Source organism: Myiozetetes cayanensis, unplaced genomic scaffold, assembly GCF_022539395.1.
Source record: "Myiozetetes cayanensis isolate MyiCay16 unplaced genomic scaffold, myiCay2020 scf5-8, whole genome shotgun sequence".
NCBI classification, from domain to species: domain Eukaryota; kingdom Metazoa; phylum Chordata; class Aves; order Passeriformes; family Tyrannidae; genus Myiozetetes; species Myiozetetes cayanensis.
The window spans coordinates 100,056,615-100,077,063 of record NW_026087742.1 but is presented as its reverse complement, the minus strand read 5'-3'; the positions used below and the strand labels follow the sequence as shown (position 1 = coordinate 100,077,063).

Here is a 20,449-nt window from a genome sequence, read left to right as displayed (position 1 = left end):
GAAAATCAAGTAGATTTCCTTTTCCAGCCACTTCTTTGGCTAATTTATTTCCGTCATGTAAAGGACAGTGGAGACTGAAGTCATGCTGGACTCAAGGAGACAGATCCCTTTTGTATATGTGTATGTCTTCTGGTCTTTCAGCTACTCTTTGGTAGGAGGTTTAGGTTGGATATTAGAAAGAGGTTTTTCACCCAGAGGGTGGTTGGTCACTGGAACAGGCTTCCCAGAGAAGAGGTCACAGCACCAAGCCTGACAGAGTTCAAGAAGCACTTGAACAATGCTCTCAGGCACATGGTGTGACTCTTGGGGATGGTTCTGTGCAGGGCCAGGCGTTGTGGGTCCCTTCCAACTCAGCATATTCTGTGATTCTGTGACTTGCTTGGCTGTTGATTTAGAGGAGCAATATGCTAAACCTGAGCATGAAGGGCAGCTGAGAATGTGATACTTCTCAAATGCATTCATTTTGCTCATACTTCTATGCTCACATCAGAATTATTTTGTTATTACAGATATGCAAGTCTCTATTTCTGCTGTGCTATTGAAGATCAGGACAACGAACTAATAACTCTGGAAATAATTCATCGCTATGTAGAACTTCTTGACAAGTATTTTGGCAGTGTGAGTCAGTTTCTTTATATCTTATAATTTTGTTTTATGCCCACAGCACTTTTATAAAACATAACCAACTAGCTGTTGAAAAGGTGGATCTAACACATTTTATGTGGCTTGCTTGGCCAAGCTAAACTGATGGTTGCCTGATATAACTGTTAAAATACAAAATTAAATTATTGATTTGGGAGAAGAACTGTTATTTATCTGGTGTTAATTGCCTGTATTTATTTCATTTAATAGTAATTTCACTTGAGGTCAGATAAAAATCTTACTCTTAGCTTTCTGTTTAGGGAGCTATCCTTCTCCCTGGCACTTCTCTAGTGTGTGAGCACTTCTTTCATCTGCTTCCAAAGGAGGCAGCTGGTTGTGAAGTAGCAGGAATGGTAAGGAAAGACGAGACAGACATCCGCTTACCCAAACAGCAAACACATAAAACCTGTAGTACTGTACATTAACACTTGTAGGAAAAACTGCTGCTTGTTCTTCTGCCTTCCTAGTCCTTACTAGGGAATGCACAGGATGAGTAAAAAATTTGAGATTATTGTGTTTTCACATTTTTCTGTAAGATTGTGTGGCCTGCCTTCAGATACTGCAGTCAAGAAGACAACTTTTATAGGGATATTCTCTTACCTCTTGAAGAGCCACATAATACAGATGGTTGTAAATTGAATATGTTTTAACAATGATGGAAGTGTTTCTCAGAGGTTACTGTAACTGTTTCTAACTCAAGCAAAACATTTTTTCCTTTTTTTCCCCTCCAAGGACTGATTTTTATTGTTGCCCCATTTTGTACAAGGCTATAGCCTTAGGTAACGATTTGGTGAAGTTTGGTGAAGCTGAGAAAAAGTTAAGTTTTGTGAGAGGATGTACCTTAAGTGAGAGCAACCTCCCACTTTGCAGTAATGCTTGATGTTCTTTTTAGGTATGTGAACTTGATATCATCTTCAATTTTGAAAAAGCCTATTTCATTCTGGATGAGTTCCTTTTAGGAGGGGAAGTTCAGGAGACTTCCAAGAAAAATGTTCTTAAAGCCATCGAACAAGCAGATCTTTTACAGGAGGTAAGCAAATTCAGCTTCTCTGGCCAAAATGTCAGCATGGTAGGCTGTGACTCAAAAAAGCTCCTGTTTCTCTTAAGCTTGTAAAAGGTACTTTTTAGCATGCTTAGCATGTAGTTTCCAGTTAGTTGTCCTAATTGTGAATAGGATGATGTTAACCTGCTCTTTTAGTTTTGTTTGGCACGTGTGTGTTTTAACCCACTGTGACTTCGTGTGTGTTCTGCTAGTAACTGCAAGTGGCTATTTTATGTTTATACTTAGATAATTGTAGTTCATGTTGGTGTAACTAAGTGTTGTTCATGTGTCTTTCATTTCTTCCTTTTGTTAATTAATCATTAGTTTTTCTGTTCATACCTGATGCATGTTCACTTCTTTACTGTTTCATTGCTGAAATCCAGAAGGTAGACTCTCTTCTTTGAGACTCATTCAGGTATAGTTCTAATTAGTTCTTAGACCTGCTTTTCTGCTGTAGTTTACTTATTCTGGAGCATTTCTGTGTTGACAAAGCAGTAATAGTACTGCCATAGAAACATACAGAATAATGTATAAGAACATTGTTTTTTCACTTTGAATGCTTTTGGTTTTTATTACTACTGTTGAAGAAGATTGCATCTCTACCATTTTTTTAAAAACTTCTGATGTGAAGGAGTTCAATGGTATAGAAAAACTTAGTGTTGTTTCTCCATCCTATGCTTGTTATTTTGTGTTTGTTTGGTTTTGTTTAGTTTTTTCTTACTGAATTATGGTCAGTGTTAAGGTTCTTGAATATCTAAATGGAAGTCACAAAATCCTGGTGTACTGGGGAAAACAACAACCTTGTGTGCCAGTCAGTGGAACATATGGTTTAACAGGCATGATGAACCTTAATTTTTTAAAATATACTGAGGTTCACTGCTCAGATTTGATAATTGATCTAAGCTGCTCTACTTTTTCCCCCCAGTGTGAACATTCAATTTGTTATTTTGTTCTATGACTTAATTACTTAATTTTTTTACAAGCATTTTCTGTTTCACTTGTTCATCTTTTGTTGGACGTAGTATTAATAGGATGGAGAAAACTGCTTTACCCTTGTAGTTGTTTTTGTAGTCCTTTCAGAGTATGGGCAGATCTGCTGCACGTTAAAGTTCTTGTCTGTCAACAGCTGCTGTCAGGGACAAGGTCAGTCATTGCACGCAGGTTTGCCACCCTGTTTTTCTAGAAAGGAAATACATGCACTTATTTAGTTTTTGTGTTCTGATTCAATTTTTGTTAAGCTCTTCTTTACTTTTAGAAGAAAGTAGCTTAACCAGAAGTTCTGTTGTACTTTACAAAGAGGAGAGAAAAATAATCTGTTTATTCTCTTAAAATCTTTTACTCTTTATATGAAAACAGATAGAACAGATTAGCTGTACATTCCAGTCTGTCTCCTGCAAATGCAGTTAATTATACACCACATAGAATTACTGTATTCTTTCTCATTTTTACTGGTCTTGAATCTTATTTTCATAATTTTTGTAGCAGTCTTCTAAAGCGAAAATGCATTCTATTTCTAGGAATTCATTATTGATTTTCTATCCAAGCAACTAGCAATCTCTTTTTACAGAGAATATAATTTAATATTAATATAACTTCAAGTTAAAAATTCTATGCAAAAGGAAATACCACTTTTCCCTTGCCCTGGTAATTTTACCCTGATTTCCCCATGTCTAGAAGATTTTCTGTTTTCAAGGTTGATTAAATAATTTCTTGCTAATTGGAATGTAACAGTTTATCACAGCATTATAGTAGTCCTATGTTGGACTTCTATGTTTTTTATTCTTAGTTATATTGACTGTTGATCAATTCTAAAACTACTCCATAAATCTGGTTTTTAGTTTATAAATCCTGTAAAAGTCTAGGTTCATATTTATATTGAGCTTCCAATAAATTTGGACATTTTTTTTTTGTATCAACTGCCACTATATGCATGCTGAGTTTGATGAAGAGAGCTGTTAAAATAACAGCTGGTCACATCTGGATACTTTCTGGTACTTTCAGTTAGTGTCTACTTCCCACAATACTTCAAAACTACCAGAATGAAACATGGTGTGGTTCCAAATGCATTTCTAAATGTATTTCTAGCAGGGTTGTCATGTCAGATTTTAATTATGTGCAAAGTGACTTTTATTTGGCCCTGAATACTCATATTACCAAATACATATATTAATCAGTGTTGAATGCACAACATTATTAATTAGTAATGGCACATACATTAAAGTATGAAGTATCTTAAAGATGAAGAGCTGTACAGAATACTTATACAAAGGAAAATCATTACAAATACATTAAGTGGCTACTTGTGTGATGTTGAAAGGAAATATGCAGAGGCCCAAATTGCTGAGTAGTGAATTAGTTCTTAATAGCCTTGGCTACTTGTATTTTTTTGGCAGTTTTCCAGGATGTACTTCTGTGTCTGAGCACCTACTTCAGTTTGTTATTAAGTTCTTGCTGCTGTGTGGTCCACTTGCAAACTGCTAGTTTGTGTGACTGAAACACACTAACTTTTAAACCATTCCCACCTTCATAGTCTTGTTAGCTCTTCAAGAATGTGCTCTGTTCAAATATTCATTCCCTATCCCCTTCACCATATCTAATATCACCTGATAACTTCTAAACAGTCAGTTGTTAACACTGGCTGTGGCATCCAGATGAATGGTAGTAAAAACTAATTACTCCAGGGCTTCCATTATTCCTCCTAAGTATTTCTAGAAATACTTCTGTTCAAAGTATTTGCTTTGAGCAGAATATATTGCTGTTCCATGTCTTTGATAATTTTATATCTTGTTTGCTATAGAAATTTTAAACTAGTGCAACCACTACTGAAAAGGTGGGTTTTGCGTGTGTGAACAACTCGATTATACTGAGAGAAGAAAATCAGCAGGTGCAGTATGTTGTTCATGACTTACATACACATTTATATATATATATATATATACACATGGGGTGTGTGGAACAGCTAAAAGGTAACCCTGTGTGTAATTTTATGATATTTAAGTTTTTTAAGGCATGAAACTACCAACAATAGATCTTTTATGCAAAAGAGGGGATTTGATTTATTTCTCTCAAAAATCTAATTTCTGTGGTTTTATTTGATGGTTTGAGTAATTCAGTGTGGTGCTTGGAAATTTGTGGTCATTTAATGTGCTAAAGCACTAAAATCAAGGAGTTAATAATTCTAATATCTAAAACAAGCAGTCATGTATGTATTTTAAAGCAAATCTATATAGAATCGCTCATTTTCATTTGAAATAGGAAAAAGATCCTCAACATTGGCTTTGAGTGAAAATTCCTTTTGTTGATTATCCTATGTAAGTTTTATAAAAGTGTTTGGAAATTATCCCTGTTTTTGTCCACTGCTATTGTTTTGTAGGGTGTTTATGTATTTTTTTAGTAGTTGATTGCAGAACATCTAAATACTTATAAATATATATATTTTTAGAGGTGCCATGATAAAAAGGCCAATGGTTCTGTCAACAAATCACACTTGTTTCCATCACTATTTTGGCAATAAACAAAAATCTAAAAACTATGTGAATGGTTTTTTTCTTATGCTCTTGCATTTTGGCCTCAATCCAGTATTTACTAGTCCTTCCAAATGAAGAATGAGAGGCTATCAATTAACCTTACTTTCTTTGCTGTTTCAAGCCCTTGCCTCATCCTGTATCCTGAAGGATGCTTAAGGTGTGTTCATGTTGGCTGACTTGTGCTAGATGCTTAGGGTTACTGTGTAGATTTAAGCTTTTGGTTTTAGAATGAGCATCTTTGGAAATGAAAATTGGGTGAATTTCTGGCATATGCCATGAAAATTTTCTTCTTGGAGATTAAATGTGCTGGTTGGAAACTATATGTTTGAAGGTATGCATAACAGTAGGTATTAGGTTGTTCTTGAGATATGATAATGTTGGTATTATCAGTAACAGAAAAAATCTCTGATACTTAAACCTGCAGTAGGTGGGAGTGTAAGGGATTTTGTCTGCTTTAGGAAACAGCCTTTGTGAGCAGCTGTTTCATACTAGTTACCTGAGAAACTTACCATAATTAATGCAATTAATTCAGTCTTCACTTAATGTTATCTCTTAAATATAGACTATTGAAATAGACTGCCTTCTTAAGTTGACATTGGCATTATTTGCCTTGGCTGTACCTGTGTCTCGCTCAGTGTGAAACAAGAATGAATAGTGGAATCTTTACTGTAGTGGAGATCTGCCTGCCATGATTTCTGTCTGCTCTTCTTGTGTAACTTCTGGCTCAGCTTCAGGCAGTCAGCTTGGTTGGTCAGTTTGTCACTACAGTTCTTAAGACTTGTATGTGCATGATTTTAAGCACAAACAATGATCTGTGGTAAACTTTTAGAAGATATGTATAGGGACCTATGAGGGTTACCATGAACGAGAAAGGGATATGTTGTTAGTTCATTATTTGGTGGGTGGACTGTTCAGTGGATAAAGAAGTGGTTGGACAGTTACAGGCAGACGGTAGCGCTCATGGTTTGGTGTCCCAGTGAACATCAGTGACAAATGGGGTTCCTCAGGGATCTGTAATGGGAGCAGTGCTGTTTAATGTCTTCATAATGACACAGATAGAGGGATTGAGTGCACCCTTCATAAGTTTGTAGGTGACACCAAGCTGAGTGGTGTGGTAGACACCTGAAGGACAGGATACCATCCAGGGGGACCTGGACAAGCTTGAGAAGTGGATCCACGGGAACCTCATGAAGTTCAACAAGACTAATTGCAAGATGCTGCACTTGGTTTGAGGCAACCCACAGTATCAATACAGGCTGGGGGTGAACAGATCAAGAGCAGCTAAGAAGGACCTGAGGATGCAGGTGGATGAGAGGCTGGACATGAGCCGGCAATGTATGCTCATGGAACAGAATGCCAAACGTGTCCTGGGCTACATCCCAAGTAGTGTGGGCAGCAGATCAAGAGGTGTGATTCTGCCTCTCTACTCTGCTCTCATGAAACCCCACCTGGAGTGCTGCATCCAGCTCCGACGAACAACCCTCTGTAATAACCAGCTATAGATTTAATAGTAGCAGACAGCTCTGTAAATGTTGATATCAGATGTGTTTCCATATTTTTAACAGATATTTTTGAACTGTCCTTTTTGTACTGTTGAAGTAGGCTTTCCTGCAAATACTTAACAATCATACTCTTAGGTTTAAAAAAATAGGAATTATTCTAGAAAATGAACAATAGAATCTGCATCTCTTTCTCCAAAATAGTAATTGGGAAAAGAGCAGTTAATTTTTCCAGATTTAAATGTCTTCTTGAAAAGGTAGCATGGAGTATCCAGGAAGTTACTGTATCATGCTTCAACCCCTTCCCACTCTCAGTCTACTTTTTGTGGTTGGTTTTTTTTTGTTGGTTTTTTTTTTTTTTTTTTTTGTTTGTTTTTTGTTTTGTTTTTTGTGTTTTTTTTTTTGTTTGGTTGGTTTTTTGTTTTTTTTTTTTGTTGGTTTTTTTTTTTTTTTATTCCTGGTAATTTTCTGGTTTGTATATGAGCTGTTTGATTCTTTTTGGAAAGATACAGTTCAGTATCTTAATGTTCTTTGTCAAATTTCTTGCTTTTCTGGATGTGTCATGATGTTTCGGACTTACCATAGATTTGCAGGGTGTGATTTCTAAATGCTTTAGTAATCCAGTTGTCTTTCCAAAAACATGTTGTCAAATCTTAATCTATTACCTTATCTTTACGAATTGAAATTATAGAAAGCAATCCACTTTTCACCTGAGTGCTTTTCTTCAGACCTTTAAAAATATCATTTTCCTAAATGTCTCCATAATGTTCGCCCTTTTTCAAACTGTTTTGTTTGTGTGTATGCATGTAAGATGTGATTAATCTTCTTACATTAAATAAAATAAATCAAAATTCAAAGTTCTTAAGACTCAACAAGTTGAGGAAGGAATCTTCCATATAAGTGTTAAATATGCATTCACTGAGCTTTGCAAATTGAAACATGAGAAGGTTTCATTTATAAGACAAATTAATGTAAGAGAAGTCCTTGCTGTCTCATAACTGTTCAGTACCCTCTCTGATGTGATCAATTCACAAACCTACCTGGGAATTTGATCATTCATTGCTACAAGCAATTCTTGTGGAGCTGTTGAGGGTATATTAACAGCACACCAAACTCTTCATAGATTATAATTCTATTTAGGTTATATTTATTATCTGTACACTGAACTGATAGATTCCTCTCCAGAGATATTCTTCTGTCATTGGCAGTAGAAGCACTGTGTCAGGGTGATACCGTGAAAATTTTAGCACTGCTCCATATACCATAGCTGTTTTCAGGAGTTTAGTCACGTGCTTCTCGTCAGTAAACATAGTAAATTCAATGAACAATTGCAGAAGGCTGCTTGACAGTAAGGAGTATCTTATCTTCAAAATTAGGTGCTTTCTCAATGTGCACATTAATCTGCATTTTAATAGAACAAGTTCATTGGATGTGGCAGAGTGCTGAAAAGAGCAATGCTAATGTTTGGATCTTAAGATTGTGAGGAGAAATTTCCATTTTTACCTTGGTGTCTGAGATGATGTGTCATGTTGCAGTGCTACTGCCCTTTCCTAGAATTTTCACTACCCGTGAAGATGGTTGTAGAGCGCCAGAGAATATTAGGTGAAAAGAATAAGAATGCCCCCAGGAGGCATCCTGTTGTGTTTGGGTTTAGATTCTCATTTCTTTGTGCTCTTATCTGTGTGTTGTACAGATGTTGGGCACGTTGCTGGTATGTGTTTTGGGACTTTTATTTGTTATTTTTAAGGGAAAAGCTATGTTTTTTGTTGCCAAGCTGTATAGCAGTAGTAGAAGTTCTGGTGATGGATATCAAGATAAATAATAATGGCCAGTCTTCGCGAGCGAAGATCCGGGGAAGGTCTTTCCACCTTCCAGCCTGCGCACTGGATTTTTTAGGTGAGACACAGTGTGCGCGGAACTGAGCCCACCCTTTAATCCTAAGGTTCATCTGCCGGGGCCAAGCGAGCTTGGACAGTGGCAGCGAGGTCCTCAGGACGTAGGTGGGTTGCCTTTAAGGGCTAACGAGCCCCACCTGCCCGGGAGTGGCCCTGACCGGGAATCGAACCCGGGTCTCCACGGTGATAGCGCGGCGCCTTTACCACTAGACCACCAGGGGCTGCCTATCAAGATACAATGGAAGTGTATATATTAAATTTTACACTGAAAATTTGATATTAAAAGGCAAAAAAATCTGAGAAGACCTATTCTTTGAGAACTCTGATTAACAGATGGATTGAAGAAAATGAAAATATCCAACTTTTTGCTCTAAGCATTACTAAATGAAAATGACTGCTCAGCAATGTGACTTAATATGCATGCCTTTGTAGCTCTTGAATTAAATTGTTTAAATTACTTCAAGGACAGTAGGTAGATATGTTGAATGATACATACTTTTCTTCATGGAACAAGTATTATTTTAATATCAATGTTAGTAATAATATTGTGTGACAGTTAATCACTGAATTAAATATATGTACATTTGGTAGCATCCTATTCTATTATGCTCTCAATCTGTTATAATAATGAACAACTGATCTTAAGTTCCCTGCTGCAAAAAAAGTCTTGGAATTAATATTCTTTCAAGCACGAGTGAAGCTTTCTAAACAACTCTCTATAACTTATTCCTTTAAGGTACCACTATCCTTTGTCTGGTTGAGAAATGAAAAATAATCTTAAGAGGTTTTTAATGCATCTGCTTGGAGTCTTTGAACTGATGTTTTCTACTGATGCATTTCTGTTTGCTTTCTTAGCAATGGACCTTTAGGAAGACTTAAAATTGTATTAATGAATAACAATAAGTGAAACAGATTTGAGTGTAATAACTGAGTTTAATGTTGTATATAGTTTAGAATATTTTTAAGTCTTATTGTAAATGGAAATAAGCTGTACATGATTGATGGATGTTGGGTTTTTGTTTGGTTTTGGTTTTGTGGGTTTTTGTTTTTTTGTTTTTTTTTTAATTTAGTAGTTGGTATTATATTTTCACTGCTGCTTGATTTTGTGTTTGTAGAGCCAGAATGAAGACTGGGGAGGTTTGTCTGAGGATATCTTATGATTAAGAGCATTCTAAGGCATTAGCCCTTTTGACCCCCATCCAAATGATTGGTAACTACCAAGTTTACCATTTTGGTGGCATGGATTAAATGGGTGCTATGCAAAGACTGCTGCACGTGTAATTAAGTCCTTGCAAGGGTAAACAGAAAATGGGTGATGGGCTTAACTTTCTGCAACACTTGCATGATGGTCTTTGAAGAGTGCTTTGAGTGTTTCCTTTTATTTTCCTTTTATGTACTAACTGCATCAACTTGAAGTGTCTGACTTCTATTGGCTTTCTTTGGTGTTGATAATTAAATGGGATAATGCAAGTTAGAGAAATGGATACCAAGACTAATACCTAAACAGATGTTTGGCTTTGTTTACTTACAATCAACCCATGTAAACATGTATTTATTGGAAAATGAGCTGTTTACATCTGCTATGCAAAGAAAATGGGCCCTAAAAAGACTGGGTGCTGCTTCAATTGACTGTATATCAAGTGCCGGATGCTGCATGACAGAACAAAGCTTATTTGCATATATAGTGCATTGCAACATATTTTTGTCCAAAGCATAAGTGGAATACATTGTGGCAGTCCTACTAATAAAGGTAAGATTTTATTTTGCATAAGGCAAGTTTAAAACACATGAAAATGATTTGCTGGGAAAACTTAATTAGTCTGCTGCTTATTTGATATAATGATAAACAAGTAGTTGAGTAAACAAATTGGCTTTTGTAATGTGGAATTGTGGTAATAGATCTAATTTCATACACTGCTTTATAAATGTCAGGATTTAGTTTCTAGTTAAAAGAAAATAATTATAGTACACAAAAATATATGTTATGTGTTCAAAATCAAATTTACTGTTGGTGTATGGGTGTTTTTACCATTTAAGAGTTTCCTCGTATATGATACAGCCATTGATCTGTGTTTGGAAGTGGAGAGGAGCCAATAACCTGCTTTTGACTGGACCTGTAGAAGTAGGGCAGCCAACAAGTCATTTTTTGAAAACACAGTTTCTTGTATGATCTTGGACATATCCTAAAACAACTAGGAAAAAAACAAATGCTCAAGCTGGATACTTTCTACACTTTTCCCCCATGTTTCTTCCTTTTTCTCTCCTCTTCACAATAAGTTCATGTACAAAGAGTGTGATTCTCATGGTAAGGTTAATATTAATACTGCAACTGTAAAACTTGTGATTAAAAACTTAAGTTATCTGTGTTGTTTGGGGCCTGTGCTAAGAACAGAGCTTTTACTTCTGAGCCTTAATCTTTCTCTTGTTGTTACCTTAGGTGGCTACAAAGACCAGTTCTGGCACATACAAACTCAGGCTTAGAGAATTCTGTGTGACTCGAGTTAACTTGCCTAGAGTATGTCCCAGATGAATTCTATGTATGGGCCCAGTGTTGAAGAAATGTGCTTTGTCCCCACTAAGCTAAACACAGTGGCATTATCTGATGCCCCTGAGATGTTACTTCTTGGCCTGTAGTGTTCCCTGGAAAGAATGAAGGAATAGTTGCTTTGTTTAGAGCTTAATTTACAAGGTTGTTATGACTCTTCAAACTATGGAGAAATGGAGATGGTGTCTGCTAGGGTGAGTGGAGAGGACAGATGGAAGTTACACATAATAAGAGATGGGGAATAGTTTGCCTGCCATAAGGAACTGCAGCTTGTGTAGAGGAATGGAGATCATCTGTCTTAAAGAGAGATGATCTGAGATAAAGGAGGTTGTCTTTGGACAAGGGGAGGAGTTTGACTCAGCCTTTGGTGCTTGGCTTAGCCTGACATTTAACTGATAGGTTATACAGCTTCCAATTACTTAATCCATGTTACTCTCTGAGGCACAAACAAGCACAGAATGACTAGAATGTGGAGTTTTTGAGAGCTGTTTCAGAGAAACTTGCTTGTAAACTAGGGTGTCGAGTTCTACATGTGCTGTGTGGCAATTGTAAAAAGCCACATGTTCAGAAGTAGTCAACCGCATACAGAATTTGGGGAAGTTTAAGGTAAACCTAGTATAATATTGAAAAACCTAAGTGGTACACAGCGAAACTGAGTGAAATCTTTATACTGAACATTTAAGTTCTGGTGTGTAGAACTTTTGGGTTTTATTGAGAGCAGTTCACAGGCGGTCAAGTCAGGGTGCAGTTTCCTCATCACCCAAAATCGTGCTGGCAGTGACTCTTGTTGAGAAGACCAGATCCATTCCTACTGCCACCTTTGTGTTGTATTGATCCACTTGCCCTGTCCTTATGTGACTCTCAGCTTGTTAGCTAAAATTTGAACACATGTAGGGCAGCATGAGGGAAGTGCCAGGAGGAAGAAAGCAGTGGCATTGAGAAGGGAAGTAAAAGGCAACTGCTTTTGGCAATCCAGGACTTTTGCTAAAGTTAATAATGTAACTTAAATTACATCTTATTTTTAAAAATTCCCAGTATCCAAGTGTTTTAAAAAGCCAGTGTTCCACACATCTCTTGTCCTGACTCAATGTCTGCTATGAATCCCCAAGTCAGTCAGCATAGGTAAGTTCTAATTTACCTGTCTGATGCTGCACCCCTGCTGTTGTCCTGAGTCATAGGAGTGTAGCAAGGAGCTTTAGCAGCAGTGTTGACTTAAAGAGTTTTCAGTTCTCCTTTCCCTTTATTTTTGTGCCAGAAAAACTATTTATATGACCATTCTAGAACTGGATTTCAGATCCATTTAAACTGATCCAATTTAAATTGCTCATTTCTAAAAACACATAGTCAGCAACAGCTTTTCTTTTCCATGTTTACAACTTGTGCTGCAAACATTTGTCCAAACAATTATAAGGCAAAGTGCTGCAGGACCAGGAAGGAAGGGAAATGCTTAAATGCCATTGCCATGGAAGCCGAACGATATCGGACGTGACATGGCTTGTTGCAGCAGTATATTCTGGTCATCCCTTCAGAGATACAGCCCTGCAGTTTAGGAAATGCTTTCTCAAGTAAAGGAGACTAAGTAATGCAAACCTGTATCTGCAGTGCTGGAAAACATTACTGAATCCTTATGTGCGTGGTTTGGCAGTTTACCAAACATACAGACACTGTGGGATTATCTGATAGAGAACTCTGTGATCTTTAATAATTTTGGTCCTAACTTCACAATACAAAGTATTCAACCACAGTATGTGCTTAAAGCAGTTGTGGTTTTATGATGACAGAGAGGAGCCTCTGGTGGGTTCTGGGAACCATCCTTGTCCTGAAGGGTTAGGCTGTTGATTCTTCATAGCTCACTGCGTGGCAGCTGATTGGCACGTACGGAGCACGGCCTCCCAGAGCGATTATCACTCCTGATCCAGCAGATCAGAATAGCAGCTCAGAGGCAGGAAGAACCCACTATTATCCAGTTACAGTACATGAAGTTTCCACTGATATTTTTATTTCTGCTTTTGGCAGGGAGGCAGGAAGGCCACTGCTGATCTTATGTCATACCCTTCTGCTCTGGTCTGTTGGGGTGATGTTTTAGAGCCAAAGGGTGTGCATATGCTAGGATTTTCTGCTGAATAACAGTTGTGTGATGACTGTTGCTGTTTCAGACTCTAGTTGAGAACTGTGGTGACAAATTTACACCAGTTTTGAAGATGTTTTTATTTTTTTTTCTCTGTATAGGAAGCTGCAGACAAGATCTTGACTTGGAGTTGTTACTGATATAGGATTGTTTTTTGTTTTGGAAGAACAACACTTGTCTTTGAAGATGTTCAAGACCTTATGGGTGTTTCTAGGTTCTCTGAGAAAACACTTTGTTCTCCTTTAAAAGTAAAATAGAATTTTTCCAATAAACATGCTCCATCCCTGGACATATTCATGGCCAGGCTGGATGGGGTACTAAGCAACCTGGTATAGTGGAAGGTGTCCCTGCCCATGGCAAGAGGGTTGGAACTAGATCTAAAAGATCCCTTCCAACCCAAACCCTTCTATCCAATTTGAGTTATTAAATAGCTGGCTAACCAAAGATTAAGAAACAGATACTCTCCTGTTTTGAAATCCTTGGAAGGGCAAGTAAACAGCAGCAATTTCCTGAAGCAGCCTTTCATTAGAAATATTTCCTAATAAAGATTCAGAAGTAGAGTGTAAAAGTAAGTGCTTCTGAAGCATTGCTAAAGAAGGGCTTGTTAAATGTTAATCTCTTCCCGCTATAATAACTTCATGTTCCTAATAGAAGCCCTCATCCCCCCTACTTACCCATAGCCTGTTTCTGTAGAATTCTTCAAAACTTTTGTATACTCCATGGTCCTGCATCTTCTGTTCTTGCTAGGGTTTTTTTCAATGCTGGGGCAAGGGGGGAAACCAAGTGTTTACTGAAAGGTAGCAATTACAATTTTTTCCTGCAGTTTAACATGGCTTGCCTTCATAGGCTTTGTGCTGGGCTTAATGGGAAAGAAGTTAAAACAATAACCTAAGCAAATATTCTCTGAAAAAGAAGTTGTGCCAAGTATTCATGAAGTCTCTCAGTGCCATGAGATGTTGTCAGTAAAATGGCAGCGCTGCAAAACACTGTGTGGTGTGGGCATAAATAATTTCTTATCTCTCTTGCCTGAGGAAATAAGTGTTTTCTTGTCCACTACAGACTTAAAATACCTTGAATTGCAGCAAGAAAATAATTTCAAAATAGATGTTAGGCAAATTTTGCAGTGGTGATGGTAATGTGGAATTTAAGTAGATTACCTGGGGCACAGTAAAAAGGAATCATTGGATGCCTTTAACAGATTGAATATTTCTCAAGAAAGTTATAGGTGTGCTGTTTGGAGGACTGGATTAAATGAAGTCCCTTCTAATTTGATTTTGGTTATGATTTTTAATTAGATTGGGTCATGACAAAGTTGGCTGAGAAAATATCAGTTGAGTTGGACTGACTGAATAGTTCTGTTTACTCAAATTAACTCTACCATTTTTCTAATTTAAAAATCTCTAATGACTCAGGCTGACAATTTCAGAGAGTATTATTAGCTTTTTAAAATGAGTTGTAAACACAGAGGTCAGTTTGAAAAAGATAAATTCTACTAACTTTAAAATGTTGAGGAATTGCAATGTGCAACTTGTATTGTAGAGCTATTACTGCTTTGGCAAAACTGGGGTTTAAGACCTATTTGTTAAAGTCAGATAAACAGTTTACATCCAAATTTTTAAGTAAGTGATGATTTTTCAGAGGTAATATTTCATGCTGGTTTGCCGTTGTGTATTGTGCTGTAAGGACACCATTCATTGCCTCTTCAACTAATTTATAAACTCATTAGGTCTAGATTGTTATTTTAGACAACATCTGAGCATGTGAAGCATATCCCTGAGGTCCACACAGTCCCACCAAAAGAAGGCAAGGTACCATAGATAATGATTGTGGAAATTGACCTTTGTGCCTTACCCACTTTGTCTTTTCTGGTATTCAGACCAGCAGGCCACCTGCTCTGGAGAGAGTGTAGCAGGGAACACCAAGAAAGGAAAACTCAGTTGAAACTTGAGATACTGTAGTTCTGTGTTGAAAAATAATTTGTCTAAACTTTATTTTCCTTTCAGTTGTTTGTCAGGCTGCCCACGGTGCCAGGCCCTCTGTGTGGGGTGGTCCCAGACGTCCTTGGTGGGGTACAGAGGCCTCCCTGAAACTGCAGTGTGTTCCTTCTCACTGTTGCTGTGTTGTCCTTCATATCTCTGTTACTTGTTGTCTTCCATTTAATCCTTTAGCTTCACCTCTGCAAAGTTGGTTTATCTGGTCTAGTTGCAGGTGGTGTTTACATGTCCTGTAAATGAAAAAGCTGCCAGGAACCAAATAACCACTTTTGTCCTGTTGTTATCTGACAATCTATCTTACTTTATCAGTAGATAAGAAGTTTCTGTCAAGATGAGGCACTAATTTCATAGCAGTGATTTGAGTCAATTGTATAATTTTCTATACCATATTTTTCATGGCAAAGACGGTGAATTCCTCAAGTTATAAACCACTGAAAATACAAACAGAGTGGGGAACACCCCAGGACTGTGTGGGAGAGTAGAATTTTGGAAAGTACTGGAAAGGTTAACAACTGGATAAACATGAAGTGAACACTTCCATGTCCTTATTAATTGATACCAGTTATGTAAAAGGGTACATGGTCACTGTTTCTGGGCCAAAGAGTGTGCTAAAGAACATGTGCAGCCTGGGATAATCTTTGAACACAACAACAGTGGGTTATAATCAGCCTCATAAGACTGCTAGAAAATGAGCTGCTCTCCTTCTTCTTCTGTCCAGAGAACTAATGTAAAATTAAAGAGAAATATGTCTGAGGTTTGATAGGCATTTCAGTGAGGACGCTGATGGCTCCAGGCTTCCTAGGGCAAAACACTGGAAGATATAAGTGTTATTTTCAAGGAGGAGGGGAATCACATGTGTACTTATATTTCCAGGTAAAAAATGGGCATTTTAGATTGTTACAATATGCCTGTTTTTCAGTTGTCTTCATGAATCTATATCATGCCAGCAGTGTAAGTAAAGCAGGAGTTTTCTATAAGGATCTCTCTGGGAATCTTTTGTCTGTGGAGGCTCCAGGAGTTCTAAAGTTAATACTTTTTTGTTTTTAGTCAAAACTTCTATTCTTTGGGGAGTACACTATCATCATGCAATTCCTTTTCCGGTTAGGAATATGCCTCAGCGTTTTGTTTTTAATGTAGGCTGACACTTCTGACTTACGCAGTATGAGAGGTTTTAAGAGTTAAAATTCACATTTGTAATTCCGTATTATATACTAGATTATTTTGAATTCTGCCAAAAATCACAGCAGACTAGAACTTATTTGCAGTTGTCACTGAGTTATATAGGTGCTGTTATTTTTTGAACTACTGAATTTATAGTTAGCTTGGTCAGAATAATTCCAACTACTGTGGGATAATCTTGGGATTACTGATACTGAAAAGCAATATAAGTGTTGTAAAACTCCTAGGATATTTTTGTTGTGCTCTTTTTTGTAATTTGAGATTAGAGTTTAAAAATTTACAAGCTTGAACATGTGAATAAACTGAGATGTGAATAAGCAGAGGAGACAGGTTTATAAGTCATGGGAACTTCCTCCATTCTGCTGTAAGACTTCTGTAATTCTGGGGAGTGGAATACTGAAATAGGTTGAAGATTGTAATGGGCACATAATGAAAAATGTTAACTGATATTCAGAGAGTTGAGTTTTGTGTGTTTTGTTTTCACTCAGAAGATGTGTAATGGGCATATGTGGGGCTGATATTCCTAAATTGCTATAACTGCATTAAAAATATCCTCATCTGTCTTCAGGGCACTGATTTTTAATACAGAAAACTGAGTGTTGCTTTATTTCTAGCTCATCTTTCAGCAAATTGTGTACTAACATTCATGCTAATCATACAAGAGTGTATTGAGTTCAGCAGCATAATTCAAAAGCAAAGAAAACTTTGCCAGCTATGAGAGGTGTATCAGACACCTCCCTTTTTTAAAACAGACACTGTTTCTATAAAATGTAATTTTTGTCACCAGTAGTGGCACAGCTCTGCTGCCGTGGCACGTGCTGCTCACAGCCGTGTGTGAGGGGCCTGGTGCCTCTAAAGGTGTGTTTATTAGAGCAGCTGTGGTGGGTGACGTCAGATGTCACTTAGCCCAGTGCCCATCTCTGACAGAGGCCCACAGTTGATGTCTCCATAGAGACAAAAATTGTGCAAATAATAGAGAGGGTGGTCCATCTCTGGAGCAGTCTCTCTGCTTCAAACGTGTTTGGGCTGAGAAGAAACTCTTAGCTTATGTAATACAGTAACTGTGATGTGAACTTGTTCTGTGTGTTGTTGGACCCAGCATGCAAGCTGGGGGGGGGGAGGGTGAAATGATGGTTCTCCCCCCTCCGAAAATTTAGAGTAGTCAAAAATGGAATATTGTATTTCTGTATCAAATGTCCTTTTAATGTCAGAGATACAATGATGAAATAATATTTTTGTTTTCTTGCATATCTGTCCACCGTTTTATTATGTATAAGAATATGTACATTTCTTTTGTAGCCACGTCATGAATACTTTAATGTACCAGTGTACTAAATGGCTTCATTCATCATGCATGCAGAGTTTCAGAGGAGATAGACCTGTGACTTACTCATGACAGAACATTATCATCAGCTTGCTGAATCCAGTCATCTCGAATCTAATAGAATGCCACAACCATTCTCTGCTGTTGTACTTTCCTCTTCCCCCTCTGTTTTACAGTGTTGTCTCTTCACGTGTCTCATTTCAACAAAACTTGTGCTTGTTGGCATATGGTTTAACTTTTTTATTGTGTGTAAGCTTAAAGTCTTATGCTTAAAAGTTCTGTAGCATTTTCTGAGCTAAACATCTATATACTGTAACACCTTACTGTAACATTACTCAACCTGTGTTTATCTTTCAAATAGGTTGTGTTGGTATTTAAACATACGCTTAAAAGCCGTAGGTGAGGTTCATACTTAACAAAGAAACTAGTGAAGGACTTACAGTATCATGTGAAATATGTATACACACAAGTATTATGTGATGGTACACACAATTCTACACAGACAGTGCATCTTACTTACAGATGCAAATTCCAGTACTCTTTTCTGAAGACTGGCACAATAGTGTGACTGACTTTACAAAGAGGAGGAAGGCAGAATTGATTAGGTCAAAGAGAATGACTTAGGTAAATTTGAAGCTAGAACATTTCTATTTAAATGTTCAAAACACTCTTGTGAGTAGTTGAACAGTTGCTGCCGCTGAAGGTCAGAACAAGGTCATTGGAATGAATAATAGAATCATAGAATCATCAAAGTTGGAAAAGACCTCTAAGATCATTGAGTCCAACCATTAATTGTTAGAGTTGGAAAGATCTAAGTCCATTAACAGTATACTTAAAATACATCTTCTTAAATTGGCATTTCCAGATTAAGTGCAGGCTGCCTTGTGTGTCTGAGAACTGCCACGAGGGTAATGTAAGTGCATTCCATTGAGAAGTGGGCAGAGTGAGAGGGCATGTATTGCATCCTCTGTCTGTAACTGAAAACCAATACTGGTTTAGAAAATTGTTTTAGTGTAATTAACAAGGAAGTGGTTACTGAGATTAACCATGAGCAGTAGTTCTATATGTGGTAATGCACTACCTTCCAAATGTTAAACTGACATAAAAATGGGAGATTTAGGGGATTAGACAAAAGATTTGGATTGGATTTGCAGCATTCTGGAATCTTAGAAAACAAGATCATAGGAGTGGTTTTCCATTTCCAAGTTTGCCTTTTTTTCTGTAAGCCATTAACAATGTGTTCGGATGTCTGGTTAATGCTGCTTTAGCCTGCATTATTTCATGCCTGTTGGCTTAAAATGCTGTGCATTGAGCTGTAATGAGATGCTGTTTTTCTTGTTATCTGTATACAGCTGCTTGCTTCTAAATGACTAGGTAATGAATTAGCTTTTCTGGCATGTTTGAAATAAAGTATTGCATGCACTTTTGTCTCATGTGAATGACTTTTTTCCTCATCTGTGTTCTGATATTTCAAATTTGCATTGTTTGCCTTGGGTGATTCTGAGCTGCAGGTAGTGTATAATACTGCAAAACATTTTCCATAAGAATTGGATGAAATGTTTGACACTTACTAAAACAAATAATGTGAACAAAACATAATATAATTCATTCTGTTTGTTTTTTAAAAGTCATAATAGATGAAATTATTCCTCTAGCAAAACACATTACTCTTTAGGTGTTCCTTGAGATTATATTGTTGATGAGCCTATAAGAAGGCATGACTGCCTCAAGGTTACTGCTGTAGTATTAAAAAAATTAAAATATTAGTTTTATGGGTGAGATATCTGTGGACAAGTAGCCAGTGTCCTTGAAATAGGTTGCTTTAAATTTTTAGCCAGTGACCTTGATTTACTTAAAGAAATTTAGTCATTATTTAAGTATATGCCTGTTGAAAATCACCTATGACTTTGAATTGGCAGTGGAGACAACAATATTGAACTGCTCTAAAGACAGCAGCAGCAGTGCTCTGTATTTCTTCATAGGTATTGATAAGTTTGTTTTCAGGCGATTTTGTAAATAACCTGCTTCACCCCTCAGTAACTCTTATGTGTCCACTACTGTCTAATCAATTTAAAACTGAAAAGTGGATCTATTACAAATATTTTCAATATATTTATGATTATATAGTTATATCCATAAAATGCTTGAGGTGTTCTGTTAGAATAGCCTGAGTTCTGTTGCCATAGTTAGCAATGTAGGATTTCTTGATTAAAAGCCTTAGGTTGGTGGATAGAGGAGATGTGTGTCTTGTGAAATGAATGCAACAAAGTAATCTGGGAATATAATGGAACAGGTTATATTAAAAATGCTATATAGCCATTTCTTCAATCAGTGTCTCCTTTTTGGGAGATTTGTGTTAAAACACACATGTAAATCTTTAATCCTGCTGTCCTGTCTGGCTTTATCAAGGTCACTGCAGTTCTAAGAATATTTAAATATTGCATCAGTGAGGGGAAAAAAAACAAGCCACCACTACATCTTTAATACAGCAAGTATCTTGTTTCCAGATTTAACTTGCGTTTTACTTGCAATTTCCTACGTGCTGCTGGATTTTGGAAGCCATCTAAAAGTGCTCAGAGGAGGCCTGTTCCAAGCTCTGACTGACTTTTAAATGAAGTTGCCTTAAAGTGTCAGAGCTTGTTCCTTCTCTGCTGAATCACCTTATACATGAGCT

The 20,449-nt window shown here is 37.1% G+C and overlaps 1 protein-coding gene across 5 annotated transcripts in view; it reads left to right on the top strand.

Moving 5' to 3' along the window:
* AP1S2 (adaptor related protein complex 1 subunit sigma 2) overlaps positions 1–20,449 on the top strand; it is a 31,751-nt gene that overhangs the window by 8,255 nt on the left and 3,047 nt on the right. The window contains exons 3-6 of one of the 5 annotated variants that reach the window (XR_007630870.1): positions 510–618; positions 1,535–1,672; positions 9,721–9,815; positions 17,751–17,888. Coding sequence is in view for 3 of the 5 variants with exons in the window: in XM_050331981.1 (XP_050187938.1) it covers positions 510–618; positions 1,535–1,672; positions 15,282–15,365 (331 nt within the window). In the remaining 2 variants the exon portion in view is untranslated. The other 4 variants (XR_007630869.1, XM_050331983.1, XM_050331981.1 and 1 more) reach the window with 4 other exon arrangements.